Raw genomic sequence first — 15962 nt, 5'->3', positions numbered from 1 at the left:
GAGGCTAGGCAACTGTAGCAGTGAGGCTCAAGCACGCTTTGCATACAAACCATAGAGAGCTTTATCCATGGTGATTTCTCTATCACATTATGGAGAGGTTGGGAGGCAGGCGACCGAACCAGAAAAGAGTGGCCTCCCCTCAATTCATGTGACCACCTTCATTTTGCAGAAGTGGTTTATCAGATGGCCCGGCATTGTGCTATTATCAAGTACTGACAGAAGTGTACCTTGAGCACCACCCCTCCCTACTGAGCCACATTTATCTCGCCCTCAGCAATGCCTTCTCTCCTCCCTCACCATTTCTTTCTACACCTACGTTTCCCCACCTAGCAGATCTTAATTTGAAGCCACACATACGAACTATCACAGATAATACCCAAACATGCCTGAGCTGCCTCTCCTGCAATGCCATTCAATTTTCTCAAGTAGGTGGATCAGTACCGAGTCATGCCATGTGCAAAATACAATAGACATAAGCACCAGCCCATAGCACTACCCTCAGAGAAGGCATTTCCAGGTCAACACTGAACAGGGCAAATATTGCTGCAGGAAAGTGTGAGTGACATTCTCTTACTAAATATAATTTGAAATCAACAGGATGCAAAATTTGGACAATGTTTTAAAGTAAAAGCAAAAAAGTCCTTGATCACAGATTTATTTACATGGAAAGGCCCTACTATGTGCTCAGAACTCTGCTGCCTCCTGTGAATAATAAAGACCTCAAGAGGTATACCTGATTCAGGGAGTTTCATTTAGGGATGTTTGGTATCAGCACATATTAACAAAAACTAACACTTGTGTAGCACTTATTATTTTCATAATCAGGCTTAGTATCACCACATCCTCGCTGTTTTGTTTTGTTTTTAAGCAGATGAAAAAAGTGAGCCTTTGTTTTCTCCGTGCCTTGCCCAAGGCCCTACACCATGGCTAAAAAACATAAAGCCTTGAAATAAAACATGGTAAACAAAACAAAATAATGTAAATTCTAGAAACAGAACAATGTTGTCTTATGTTATTTTCTATAAATGACTTTAAGAGAACCAAAGGATGTGGTTATTTTCATAGTGAATCCAGAGGGCTAACAATCAAATAGCGTCCTTTATATTCCCCTTGGACATTCTTCCTATCAGCATTAAATAAACCTCATCTGGTACAGTATATCAGAGAGTTCTCAGTCAGCCAACAACGTTTTACTTACCCTACTTTTTCACATACCAGGAAGAGTTGTACATCTTCATAGACTTTTATGTAAGTACTAGAGGCCCGGTGCACAAAATCCGTGCAATGGGGGAGGGGGGTTTGTCCTTCAGCCCAGCCTAAACCCTCTCCAATCTGGGACCCCTGTGGGATCGGGCCTAAATCAGCAGTCGGACATCCCTCTCACAATCTGGGACTGTTGGCTCCCAACCACTCGCCTGCCTGCCAGCCTGATCACCACCTAACCACTCCCCTGCCAGCCTGATTGATGCCTAACTGCTCCCCTGCTGGCCTGGTCGCCCCCAACTGCCCTCCCCTGCAGGCCTGGTCCCCCCCCCAACTGCCCTCCCCTGCAGGCCTGGTTGCCCCCAACTGCCCTCCCCTGCAGGCCTCTGATTGCCCACAACTACCCTCCCCTGCCAACCACCTTGTGGTGGCCATCTTTGACCACATGGGGGCGGCCATCTTGTGCGAGGGTGTGAGGGTTAATTTGCATATTACCTCTTTATTATATAGGATATGTGAAAACTGAATATGTTTTATGAGCATGCATGTATTAAGAACCCCTATTATGGAGATTCTCAAATTTTTAAAAGTAGTCTTCATTTACAGAAAAGAGGACAATTATTTCATACACTCCCCACATATATATAATATTACATATTTCTGTTTAAATACACAAAACTAAAGCAGAATACCTCATCAAAAAATAAGTCTGGCCTGGCCACTGTGGCTCAGTGGTTGAGCATCAACCCATGAACCAGGAGGTCATAGTTCGATTCCTAGTCAGGGCACATGCCCGGGTTGCAGGCTCGATCCCCAGTAGGAGGTGTGCAGGAGGAAGCTGATCATGATTCTCTTTTATCATTGATGTTTCTATCTCTCTCGCCCTCTCCCTTCCTCTCTGAAATTAATTTTTTAAAATTTAAAAAAATAAAAAGCTTGTTCCTGCTAACAGTGTAAGGCCATCTAGAACTCGTGCACATACTAAAAGAGCTTATTCAATTCAAAGAAACTTATGTTCCACCTGCACCAGTTGGCCTTTGTATCTTCCACTTCCTCTTATAGTAACCCACAGAAGACGTATTTTATGGGTAAGTCAATAAAAACCTTGGTAATAGTTATATTTCCTGAGCAAAGTTATCCTGACAACCTAGTCATTTATCCTCTTGCAATGAACACATGCACTATCCACCCATATGAGGAAATAGAGCTTTAAAAATATTTTTTTACAGCTTTAAAAAATTTTTACAACCAACATCAACCAACAAATTTGACCTTTTACTACAGGCCAAGCACCACAGGTATGGCAAAGAAGGTACTGAGTTTTCCTAAGACATTTCTCATTTCATTTCTTATAAAAGAGGATGATTCATTAAACATAAAACATCAATGGAAGTTAGTTTTTACATAGTCTGATAAGGTTTCTCACATCAATAAATTAAAAATTAAAAATCCTTTGTCTTGCCTGGCCAGCATGGCTCAGTGATTGAGCATCGACCTATAAACCAGGAGGTCACGGTTCAATTCCTGGTCAGGGCACATATCCCAGTTGTGGGCTCGATCCGAAGTATGGGGCATGCAGGAGGCAGCCGATCAATCATTCTCTTTCACTGTTGATGTTTCTACCTCCTTCTCCCACTCCCTTCCTCTCTGAATCAATAAAAATATATTTTTTAAAAAAAGAAGAAAAGAAATCCTTTGTCTTAACCCTCTCTCGATTTCAAGTACAAATAAATGGTTACTATCACCAAAGGTCATACAGGAAAGTGAGACAACAGGCTCTGGCCTTAGAAAAAAGTCAGTGCAGTTGAAGGAACAAGTACATCCTGACACACCTAGAGCACAAAATCACAAGGCCCTTCATGCAGTAATAAGGGGTGAGGAGCAGAGAAAGCATAAGATGGATCTGGGAAAGAAAAACCAGGGAAGGCTTCCTGTAGCAGAAAGGGCTCAAATGAACTATATAGAGTGGGTGAGTAGTACAGAGAGGAACCGTGGCAGGCACTGTTGATTGCCTACTATATAGCCATTCATGTCTTCCTGATAGAGCCTAGATTTGTTCAAATATCTTCTCCTTTACAAGACTGGTCTTAGCCAATCATGCTGGTTCCATCCCCGTGACTTGTTTAGGGATGGGACCATGGGTATCCCTCAGTGGTGAGATAATGGGTGGTTCTTTTTCCTCTCTTCTCCTTTTCTGAGTCTAGATTTTTAAAACTGAATATTCATTAATTTTATGATCATTTTATTAATAAACCAAGTATGTCTGTGATACAAATATTTCTAGCATTTCCAACATAATAATCTTTGATAGACCCAATATAATATCCAAGAATAATATGTCAAAGAATATTATGCTATATATATATGTGTGTGTGTGTGTGTGATACACACACACACACATACATACATATATATGATTCCTAGTCAGGGCACATGTAGTGAATAGGGGAAATAAGGAACAAATTCTGAGTTAAATGTTCTATTAAAGCACATAATATTGTGTTAAATAAGCATGGCCTGGCTTAGAGTGAATGATACATGAAAGAAATGACTTAGTCTATTTCCTTGCTGGAAAGTTCAAACATGCTAGCAGAAAATCAAATCTGTTTTCATTTACTTGTAGTCACTACTATTTTTAGTCAAAGAACAAATCATCAGCTTTGGTTAAAATCAATTAAAAAATGAGCCAGCAAACTTCATCTGCCTCTCTACACTTTCTGAATCTTGTGTCAAACACTTTAACAACAACTTGTTTGATTCTCCTGCTTGGTTTCTTCTAGTCTCCTATGAAACCCTGACTTTTCCAACCCAAATTCTGAGTACATCAAATCCTTCATTATCTTTGCATGTAGGCTACTTAATCACTATAGGACAAAGTTACAGAGCTGGTTCTACTCTAAATTTAAATTACCTAAGCTTTAACTAGGACCCTTCTATTCTTTAGCCATCCTTTGTTCATTTTGCATCGACCCAGATATTCCCCACAGTGTGTCTAGTCACTAGATTCTAATGGGCTGCCATAACAATGATTTATTTCTCCCAGGCATGTCTTCTTTCCCCTTTCTGCTTTCTTTGGGGGAACTTCTCCATCCAGATAATTCTAGTGGGGATAAGGCCATGACCCAGGCTGGGCTATACCATTTTGAACACAGTAGAGAAACTGGTTCAAGGGCAGGCACATGAGGTCTGGCCAACCAGAGTCCTCCTAGGAGTTTTCTGCTGAAAGTAGGGAGGAAGACAATAGGTATCCATTTCAGATTTCAAGATGCAAGTATGTGCTTGGGGTTACCAAAGGTTGTGCTTCCCATTATAGGAAGACAGGCTATTTGCAACAGGAAAGAATGAAGTCAAAATACAAAAGTAGAGACAAGTGAATCTAAGAAATGGAGAGCGTGAGAAAACGCATAACCTTTAACCCTGAGATCCAGTACCCTGTGAAGCCAGCCCCACCTCTGGGCCTTCTAGTTCTACATGAAACACTAAATCCTCTATTACGCCGCAGTTGGGTTTCTGTCTCTTAAAATCCCTATGGACTCCTGTCAAATACAGTCCATATTCCAAGCTCTATCTTCTCTCCAAAAACCAGAAATCACCTACTAGCTGTCCCCAAATGCCCTCTTCTTGATGAACTTCTCACAACCCTAATGAAATGATTCTTAAAAAACTTAAATTCCAGGCCTTTTCTCAATATCTGGCCATGGGCCCCTTTCCCCAGCATGTCAAAGCTGATTCTTCATTTCTTGTGAAAAGCCTCTCCTCCCACAGCTCCTGGGGCACAGTTCTGCCCTAATTCTCCCGCTTCTCTGGCACTTGGTCTTCTTCCCACACCCTGAGTCAAGTGTTTCCCAAGTTGTCGTCTTTGGCCTCCTTCCCTTTTCATCTACCCTCTCTCCCTTGGCAAGCTCTTACAATCTAATGTTTCCAGTAATCACCTCAAAATAAAAGACTCCACAATCTATAACCATGATACTCTATTCTGTAGTCTACATCCATGAATCTCTATTCTCAACTTCATACCTATATTTCCAGATGCCCCTACCATATCATACCTAAAGTCAACGTGTATATTCAAAAGTACACGCAATATCGTCTCTTCTGAAGCAATTTTTCTTTCTGTAGTCTTTAATTTTGTCAAAGCACCAACAGGCTCCTTAAAAGTAAGTGTTATTGATGACACCCGTCATCCCAGCTGAGACGTCTCTTGATGCTACTTCCACAACTTCCCGCTTACTGCCTCTCATCCGCCCTAGTTCAGATTCTCATCATTCCTACCTGCACCATTGCCATTTAGCATCTTCCTCTCTCTCTCCGCACTCTCTCCATTCCAGCCATCCTACTTTCTGCTATGAGATGACCCTGATTGAAGGTCATAGGTGATCAAGTCATTTCCTAGTTCAAAAACTTCCAACAGCCACTCAAATGTTGAAACTCCTCATTAGTCTGCCAAGAAAGGCCCTCAATCTGGCCCCAAATTCCTTCCTTGTTTCTTTCCCATAACTTCCTTTCAGGAATTCAGCGTGACAACCAAACCAAGCACCACAGCATTCCTATTACCTACCCCAGTCCTCTCCATATCCTTGCTCATGCTCCTTTTTCCTTATCTCCTCATGAAGAACTCCCACCATCCCTCAAGGCTCTCCAGAAATGCCAACTCTTTGATGAGGTCTTCCTTAATCTTTCTTGCTAGAAGTTACTTCCCTTCTCCTTTGAACTCCCATTACTCCAGTACACTGTTCATCTCTCTTGAAGGCAAGAATCTCATTAAATTCAACACTGAACACAGTGTTTTATCTAACAAAAGTCTGTTGAATTCATGAACTGTCTAATAAGTCTTTCCTCATCCTCTCCACACCTATAGTCAGAGCCAGAATTGAAACCAAGTCCATTACTAACAAGCTATGTGACCTTGGGAAAGTTACTTAACCACTCTGAGGAAAAACTCAGCCTCCCCATCAGCAAATTTGGAACAAACAGAGCTCACTGAGTATATGAGTTAAAACAAAACAATGTTTGTTCTAGGAAGTCCTATCCGGTACATAGTATGTCCAGTTACTATAAGGTTTATTTCTATTTCTCTCTTTTCACCCTTAACTCCCTAATATGAGCAGTCCCCAAATGACACAAGAAAATGGGATGAATCAGACTAATTATACTCCTCTGTGAGTTCACTATGTACTTCCCAATAGTAAGGGCTATTAAGTCACCCTACCAAAGCATTATAAAAGTAGAATAAGAGAATGCTTCCAAGAATATAATATTTTTAACTGTCATATATCACCGGAGCAACTGAGGAACTCTTTTACTTTTACTGGGAAATTACTGCAGTTGATAGAGCTTATCTGACAAGCCTTCATCAAGGAAGTGTTAAGTGAGTCAAACTTTATTTTTTTTTTTTAAGTGAGTCAAACTTTAGAGGCAAAAGAAATTCTTTGTATTAGAAGAGAACAATAATCAGCTACTTTCTACAGCTCTAAACACCCCAGTAAGACTATCTGAGACCACTTAAACATTTCAGAGACATTAAAGCTGATGGGAATATAGTGGGAATGACAGTGAGCTGCATAGGTCTCATTCCGGCTCAGGTACATACTCACTGTGGTACTTTGGGCAAGCTACTCATCTACTACGGGGCCTTGATATTTTCATCTGAAAATGGAATGGCTAGACAAGAAAACTTCATTGTAGGAAGAACTCTTTGTTAATAAATTTTGTGTTCAATGAACTGACTAAGGGAAATGTTGGCCAGCCAAACCACCTTTGATGGTTAGCTATGGACATACTTATAGTAGTAGGTAATAGTGAGTGGCTGGTCTCTTAAGTTCCCTTCCACTCCTGTGCCTCTTGAGGCAACATTATGGCTTAGAAATTAAGAAGACTTGAATCATATCAATATATATTCAGATCCTGGCTCTGCTATTTCTTATACGACCACAGTGAGTTTTTTACCTCTCTAAAGCCTCCATGTTCTCATCTATAAATTGGGATAATAATAAATTCTACCTACCTCATAGGGATAGAGGCCTTTTAGTTTATGTGCTAAAAATGTAATTCATGCTACCTAATTAAATCAGGTAGCATGAATTACGTTTTTAGCACATAATAAACTCTCAATAAATATTGACTGCCATTATTTCTCTTGCACCCTAAAATAATTTCCCTTTGCCCAACTTGACCAATTTTAATTATATGCATTAACTCAAATAGAGACCATAAAAAATAGTTTTAGAAATTTAAAACAAATTATCAAGACAATAACCAGAGGCAACTTGTGTCGATTGTATCTTGAACCAGAAATTTGTTTCTTTTACTATAAAAAACATTAGTGAAACAGTTGTTAAATTTGAATAAGAATTACAGATCAGATAAAAAAATATATATATATATCAGTGCTAGTTTTCTGAATTTGACAACTATACTGCAGTTATTTAAGCAAAAATCCTTGTATTTTTGGAATAAGCAATAAAGTACTTAGAGGTAAAAGGGCATGATGACTATAACTTACTCTCAAATGGTTCTGGAAAATGTACATATAATTTACATGTTATAGTGTGTGTGTGTGGAGAGAGAGTTAACATTTGGGTAATCTGAGTAAATGGTATGTGCAAAAATTCTTTATGCTTGCAACATTTTGTAAGTGCATTTTTATATATGTGTGTGCACATATACACTGAGTGGCCAGATTATGATGATCTCTGAACGTATAATAATATGGCCACTAAGTATATATATTAGAGGCCCGGTGCATGAATTCATGCATGGGTGGGGTCTGGCCAGCCTGGCCAGGGGGAGGGGGCATGGGTGGTTGGCTGGCCTGCCTGCTGGTCGAACTCCTGGTCGAGGGGAAAATTTAAATATTAGCCTTCTATTATATAGGATATACACTGAGTGGCCAGATTATTATGCATTCAGAGATCATAACAATCTGGCCACTCAGTGTATATTCTGTATATGTATGTGTCAGTCAATACTTACATATCACTAAACTATTTAATTTTGACCCACTGTTTATATTTGATTTGAAAATCTCCCTGTTCAAATTATTTGCTAGTCTTCTTTTGTAAAGTAAAGCCTCCATTTAGAATTAATTGTCCTACAGATGAAAAAACAAACAAACAAAAAAACGAGAGATCTTGAATTAGTATTCAGAGATCCAAGTTTCACTTTAGCATTGTGAAGAGTTCCAAAGTCAAAGTACATCTTGAAACAAATGAAATGATCCTAGTCTTATGTGTTAAACAATAACTGCGCAAGCGCCGAAGTTGGCAGTGGTTTCTATTGCTGTTGCAACATCTAAGCTCAAAGTAACATCCACAGATTTTTCAGTGGTCGCCTATGGGAAAGCAGTTTGGATATGCCTTGTACTGTTTCTAATTAAATCAATTTCACAACTCCACATTTCAGCCATTCCCCAAATGTCTACCAATGCCCCGACAGGTCTCAAGGAGAGCCCCAAATAGTTGTGGCAGCGTCACAGCAGACAACAAAGCCTGTCGATGCTAAACAAACGTTTTCCAAGAATTCTGACTTTCCTTTCACATCCTTCACACAAACCGATATTGGCCCTCTCCAACACCCATCCCCAAACAAAACAATCTCTCCCCCAAATACTTTAAGAGAAAGAAAGACTGCAATGTTTAAGAGGCATAGTGGACATAGCATGTTATGGTCACAAAGCATGTGGACAAAAATTACCCCATTTTCCCTTCACAATTCTACGGTAAGGAGTCCCATTTTACATGGTACAAAACTGAGGTGCAAAACTCAAGACCATCCCAAGATTTGCACTTTGTATGTAGAAGTTAGAGCCAGACCTATGTTTTCGTATCCTCTGGGGAGAGCAGGGTGTAATCACTGGGTTAAGATGTTTATAAACTGTAAAACTTTCAAAAGTAGGTTAAATGTGAAAATAAAACTGGCAACAATAGTTTTTAAAGTACATTTCACTTAAAAATGTGGGTGAAATATTTCCCTGAAAAACATACATGTCATCCACAGTGTTCAGAAAGCACAGGGCTTGGGGATCTGATTTCAAGTCCCAGCAAAACTACAAACCAGCCTGTGAACTTGAATGAGGCGCTTGACCTCGTCAGCTCCATTTCTGCTTATATAAAACCGCTTCTCTGCACAGTTATGAGAATGAACTTTTATACATTGTAAAACTCGATATGCATGCTATTTAGCATCATTATCGTTATAAAACTGAATTCTTCATGACCCACACTGATTGGCTCTCGGGGTTCCCAGTCTCAGTGAATGGCATCCAGTCATTCAGAGCAAAAAGTGTAGCCTCATCCCCATTACTCACTCTCCTATCCTCCTTCAGGATAAAAGTCTAGACTCCTTAGCTTAACAAGTCCCTCAGGATCTGGCCTCATCTCCTAACATTTTTCTGTCTTTCAATATTTCAAATTTCCCTGTTTTCCAATAGGCATCCCTAACCATTTCAAAGGTTTTAATGCTTCTGAAATGTCTAGCTCTGTGTTTTTGCACATGCCATCAGGTTCTTTCTGGAGCACCCTTGCTAGCCAACCTCATTTGGCTAATTCCCACGTGTTCTTCAAGACTCAGCTGAAGCTATTCTGGGAAACCTTTCTTAAGTCCTACAGTCCCAAGTAAGCCTGCTAGCAGCTTTAGGCTTCCCCTGACCCTGCACACACGTCGGTGACAGTCTTCACCGCCTCTGCACCAAGTGTCCATTCCATCTCCTCCTCTGGACCAGCCATTTCCAACCGGTGAGCCGCAGCATATTTAAAACATGCCATACTGACCATTCAGTCAAGGGCACTGGCCTCTTTTCCCTTAGATTGTCAAATAAATAAATAAAATGACAACAGCCAACACAATGGCTGTCCGGTGTGAATGACTCAAAATTATAACTATTTTTTTTGGTCAGATCGGCAAAAAAATATAACATATGTTTTGGTGTGCCATGAGATGAAAAAGGCTGAACATCGCTGCTCTAGACCATTATTGTCCAGTTGAACTTTCTGCAATATTGGAAATGTTCTATATCTATATTGTCCAAAACAATAGCCACTAGCCATTGGAAAAATGGCTCGTTCGATTCGGGAGATAAATGTTCACTTTTATTTAATTTTAATTATTTTAAATCTAAACTTAAATAGCCACCTGTGGCTTGTCGCGGTGCTGTTGGATGGCACAAGTCTATGTAGACTGTCAACTCCAAAGACCACACTGATGTGTCTTGCTGTCCCTGGCACCACCACGGGATCTGGCAAATGGAAGGATTCAGTGTTTGTTGAAAGACTAAGTGAATATGTAAATATCTATAAACACGTCTCATATATAGTTGGGAACTGATTCCACACAATATTCAAAGCATTCTGGGTTATAAAATTTGGCCAAACTGATCACATCTTGTAAAGCGCACCTCATTAAGTATCATGGAAAACCCACCCTCCGTGAAGCATTCATTTCTCCACAGGGACTTCAGCTTCGCAGTGACGCTTAAATGACTTCCAGATGACTTCTTGATTAATGGTCCGCTGCTTATGAAATATTACAAAAGCCATGGCAGCATCATTTTGGAATGTCAAAATCAACTACAATGTTTTATAAAGAAAATACATGGGTGTGTGCTTTTTCACCATACTTCTATTAACATGGGGGGGAAAAATCCCCTTGAATGCCTAAAGTATTCCTAGAGTATAAAAGACTACTCTGACCACTTCTTTGAAATTAACCATCAGCTGCCCTAACTGAACATGTGTGTGTGTGTGTGTGTTTAAAATATATTTTTATTGATTTCAGAGAGGAAGGGAGAGGGAGAGAGAGATAGAAACATCAATGATGAGAGAGAATTATTGATTGGCTACCTCCTCCAAGTCCCACACTGGGGATTGAGCACGCAACCTGGGCATGTGCCCTGACGGGGAAATGAATTGTGATGTTCTGGTTCATAGGTTGATGCTCAACCACTGAGCCACACTGGCCATGCTGAATGTGTTTTTGAAATCCTGTACAATATCTGGAGAAAGTGTCCTGGCTTGATTTGATGGGTTCCCATCACTGCAATAGCAGAATATGGAGAGAACAGGACCTTGCTCCAGAGAACAAGTGGGCACATTCAATTTGGTTCCAATTAAAAGTCTCAGTTGACAGCACTCATGAGCTGGACATAGGCTTGGTCATTTGAGATTTTAAGAAATCTAAGATGTGAACGTCACAAAGCTGAGCTTGAGCAGGTCCACATCCAAGTCCTCACTATGAACCTCTCAGAACGGAGCTGGCCGTCAAAGGCCTCAGCAAAGGGGGTCTGCACACAACCGCCCACCCAAAGGAAGGAGAGCTTCTCCAGGCCCCACCTGGGGCGTCACACATCCCACAGGGGCATCAGATGGCTGGACAACCGCTTGTTAATGTCCTTTCATTGCATCATTACTTCTATCAAGGGAGACTAATCCTAAGTCTGAAACTATCTATATATATAAAAGGCTAAGCAACCGGCCAACTGGCCAACCAGCTGGTAGCTATGATGTGCACTGATCACCAGGGGGCAGACACTCAGCACAGAAGCTGCCAAGGGACAGCAACTTTGCAGAGTGCCCTCTCACACTTCGGGACCCCTCAGGGGATGTTGGGCTGCCCGTTTCAGCCCGATCCCCGCAGGCCAGGCTGAGGGACCCCACCTGCTGGAGGGACCCCGCTCACTACGCAGATGCCCTTCCAGCCCCAGCACTGCCCCAGGTGTGGCTGGCCAGAGAGGGACTGTGGGAGGTTGGCCCAGGGTGTGTCTGGCCCATCTCACCCAGTCCCACCCCGCCGGCCACCTTCTAATTAATTTGCTTTCAATGCGCACGAATCCGTGCACTGGGCCTCTAGTATGTGAAATAAAAAGGAATAGGCCCTCGCCAGGTGGCTCAGTTGGTTGGAGCATCTTGTACTCCAAAAGATACAGGTTTGATTCCTGGTCAGGACACATACCTAGGTTGCAGGTTCAATCTCTGGTTGGGGCACATGCAGAAGGCAATGAGTAAACGTTTCTCTCTCACATTGATGTTTCTCTCTTTCTTTCTCTCTCTCTCCACCTCTCTCTCTAAAATCAATGAAAACATCTTTGGGTGAGGATTTTAAAAAAAGGAATAGGTAAAGTATCTTAAAGCTTGATCAGGAGAAATAAGGAGTGGGCCTTCAAATACATAGTTCACTCCTTTTAAATTCAGTTAAAAATTTTAATTAAAAATAAGTATTTATTACAAGAGAATGAATGGTCACTAAAGAAAAATAGACTAAAATGAAACATACATTGAATCCTTTTACCCAAAGATAATATTTGCTATATTTGCCACTGCTTTTTTTTTTTTTTAAATGTAGTTTTAAAAGAGTAAAATAAGTAGTAGCTAGCATTTACATAACCTCTGTTTCATGGACCATCCTAAGCATTTAGCATCTATTAACTCATTCTGTCTTCACCACACTACTACGAGGAGGGACTGTTGATATCTGTACCTTATAGACAAAGAAGCTGAGCAGAGGGAAGTTAAGTAAGTAACCTGACCCAGTTCACAAGCTTGGAAGTGAAAATAATCCCCATTCAGTTTTGGCTCTGGGAACATTATGTTCAACTAAGTAGTGTGGGAAGAAAACTTTCTCCTTAACTTTATTAAATCCTTAACTGCGACTTCAATACTCCGTCGGAAGCAGGGAACACACCCTGCTTGTGTTATATTTGATTCCTGTGCCCCGGCTGGGGGAGGGGCCGAGCTAAGATAGGAGACATTCACTGACTTGCACCTAATACTCAACAGCTGGGCTGCAGGACTCAAATCTGTAACAAGAATTTAGATTCCTCAGGGCTGTCTCTCTTTGATGTGTGTAATATCAAACTGTAATCTTCTTACCTCCACATACAACATAATCAATTAGCTTGGTCATGAAAAGCCTATATTTAACTTGATTCAAGTCTGATTTTACTTTTTTCCACCTGGCTCCTTAAAATATAACATGTAGTTCCCAATTCCTGTAAAACCTAAACGTGCCTGTTTTAACTAGGAACTGCAAAACAGTGGGGAGACCAAAAACAAAATGGAGGTTAAAACAAGTGGAAAGAAATTGTCCACAATGTACACTGTTAAACTGGCAATGTGAGATGCAACTGACGAGTTCAGAAACACTCTTAAAGTCAAAGGTGTTCTTACAGTCCCAGAAGGTGTTCCAGGCCTCCACCCCACCCCCAAAGGTCGCCTGCAAATGTCCAAAGGGACCCACACTCCGTTTTCTGCTCTCTCACGTCAATATTGTCGGCTGCACCAGGACCCTGAAATGCCTTGTATTATTCTTTATAGTTGTGTTACCCATACAGCAACTCCTTTGGCAACAATGGTAATTGCACAGCAGCCTTGTTATCTCGAAATAGCACTGTAATTAACTTGTGTCACTGCAGCAGCATTCGTGGTTGTAATAACTGCAGCAAAAAAAATGTCTATGGACGTAGCAGTTTTAGTTCTGGCTTTCGAAAACAACTTCAGCTTATTTTGCTCATTAGATTCCACATCTGGGTGAGGTCATGTGATACTTGTCTTTCTGTGACTGGCTTATTTCGCTTAGCATAATATGTCCAGGTCCCTCCATGCTGTCTCAACAGGCAAGAATTCCCCACCACCACCACCAAAAAAATAACTTCAGCAATTACACTACTTAAAAAATCAAGTTTGTTTCCCCCCCAAAAAAGCATGATTTCCTCTGCACAGAGCCCACTGAAGCTATCTGTATGTCCCCTAACAGGACACATTAGACCAGGGGTCCTCAAACTTTTTAAACAGGGGGCCAGTTCACTGTCCCTCAGACCGTTGGAGGGCCGGACTATAGTTTAAAAAAAAACTATGAACAAATTCCTATGCACACTGCACATATCTTATTTTGAAGTTAAAAAACAAAACGGCAAAAACACCCGCATGTGGCCCGCGGGCTGTAGTTTGAGGACGCCTGCATTAGACTATCCCTGTTGTAAGCTTCCAAAGAGAAGAGAAAAAAACAAACACAACAACAATTCTCCCTGTGATACTTACAGCTCCTCCAGAAAAGGGAAGTTCTTAAAAGCATCTTCTGGTAATTGAGTAATGTTGTTCATACTGATATCCCTGGAAAACAAAATAAAGAAGTTTGTTAACTCGGTGACATTAGACTTGAAGCATTTAATTTAACAGAAAAATAATTAGGGGCTGAGTGTTTGTAAAGAAACAAGAAAAATGGGCATAAAGACAGACAAGGAACAGTCATACACTGGCTTCAGGATGCAGAAAACAGAGAAGTTAAATCTTTTAATTTAGAAACATACCCAAATCCTTGATTGCCCCCCTTAAAGGATTTGTGGGGGAAATGTCCCAAACTACATACAATGAGTGGGCCAGTGTGGCTTCCCAGTGGTATTAAACGTGCTGTATCTGATTTAAAAAGTAATAAATAAGCAAATAAGTAGCCAAGGACTTGATATAAAAATAATTTTGCTGGCAAGGATGGCTTCGCTTAAGCCACTGTCAGGAACAATAAAACAGGTCCTAGCTGTACCCGCGTCATATTTCTGCAAAACCTATAAAAGTCCTCCAGGTAATAGCTGTGAGTGGATTTCATTTTTAGCCTATGAACAGATGCGGGCTAGAGACAAGTGCCTACATGACAGGTATGCAGTCCATTCCCAGTTCTTCCTTACAGAGGCAGCAGAAAGGAGAGACCTCACTTGACGATGTAACGCAACAATTAACTAGTTCCAACAGCTAAAGACTACTTTATTAACCATTTCCTTCTTCCCTGGCCACTGCCTGTTGGGTTGGCTTTCCCCTTCCATACTCCACTAAACATCGACACCATGAGGGACAGGTCGAGGCAGCCTCATGAGAGACAGTCCCAGCATGCAATGGGTTGGCTGCCTCACGCAGGTTCTTCTGCCCCTGGTCTCATGTTAAAGTCTATGGCTCACCCCTCAGGTCTCTCCTTTCCGCAATTCATCATGAAAATTCACATATGTGACCTTCCCTCGACCAGATTACACATGTTGGTATAAGAGAGTGTAAGAGAGCCTGGCTGGTGTGGCTCAGGGGTTGAGCACTGACCTATGAACCAGAAGGTCACGGTTTGATTCCCGGTCAGGGCATGTGCCCAGGTTGGGGGCTTGATCCCCAGTGGGGGGCGTGCAGGACGCAGCTGATCGATGTTTCTCTCTCATCAATGTTTCTCTCTCTCTCTCTCCCTCTCCCTTCCTCTCTGAAATAAAAAAATATATATATTTTAAAAATAAATAAAAAAGGAAGTGTAAGAGAAATCAAGCACACGAAAATCAGATCACAGTAACACTTCAGTCAGATAAAATTTTCTTTTGAAGGAAGTGACAACCTCAGTGCCAAGGTAGGAGAGTGCCTTCCAACACCTTCCTTCTCACTGGGATTTAGGAATGGAATTGCATCCCTCCTATGACTAGCCCTTCCCAAGGCAGGTTTGGAAAACGTTGGGAACAACAATAAGTGTAGCACCAAAAACAGCAACCACAGTAACAGGTAACATCAGACTGCACATAAAATCTCGCTTTACAAATGGGAAAGCTGGGGCTTACAGAACTAAATCATCCCCCCACGCCACTGGGCAAGGGGTGTAACAACAGGAGAGGTGAACCCCAGGCCATGATCTTAACTGCAAACTCTGAGTCTCCTAAGTATCATCTGAGTCCTCCAGTGATAGTCAAAATATAAAGCAAACCCTCTGACCTGGTAAGATTTTTAAAAAGGAGGGATACTGCCCCCGAGACC

At 41.3% G+C, this 15962-nt stretch overlaps 1 protein-coding gene across 1 annotated transcript in view; it reads right to left on the bottom strand.

Annotated features, from left to right (window-relative positions):
• LGR4 (leucine rich repeat containing G protein-coupled receptor 4) overlaps positions 1-15962 on the bottom strand; it is a 94873-nt gene that overhangs the window by 32312 nt on the left and 46599 nt on the right. The window contains exon 2 of the mRNA XM_079788061.1: positions 14232-14303. Coding sequence (XP_079644187.1) covers positions 14232-14303 — 72 coding nt within the window. The remainder of the gene's footprint in view (positions 1-14231; positions 14304-15962) is intronic.

This window comes from Cnephaeus nilssonii (assembly GCF_951640355.1).
Source record: "Cnephaeus nilssonii genome assembly, chromosome: 13".
NCBI lineage: Eukaryota > Metazoa > Chordata > Mammalia > Chiroptera > Vespertilionidae > Cnephaeus > Cnephaeus nilssonii.
Note: the sequence above shows the minus strand (reverse complement) of the source record. Positions and strands in the feature narration are given on the sequence as shown.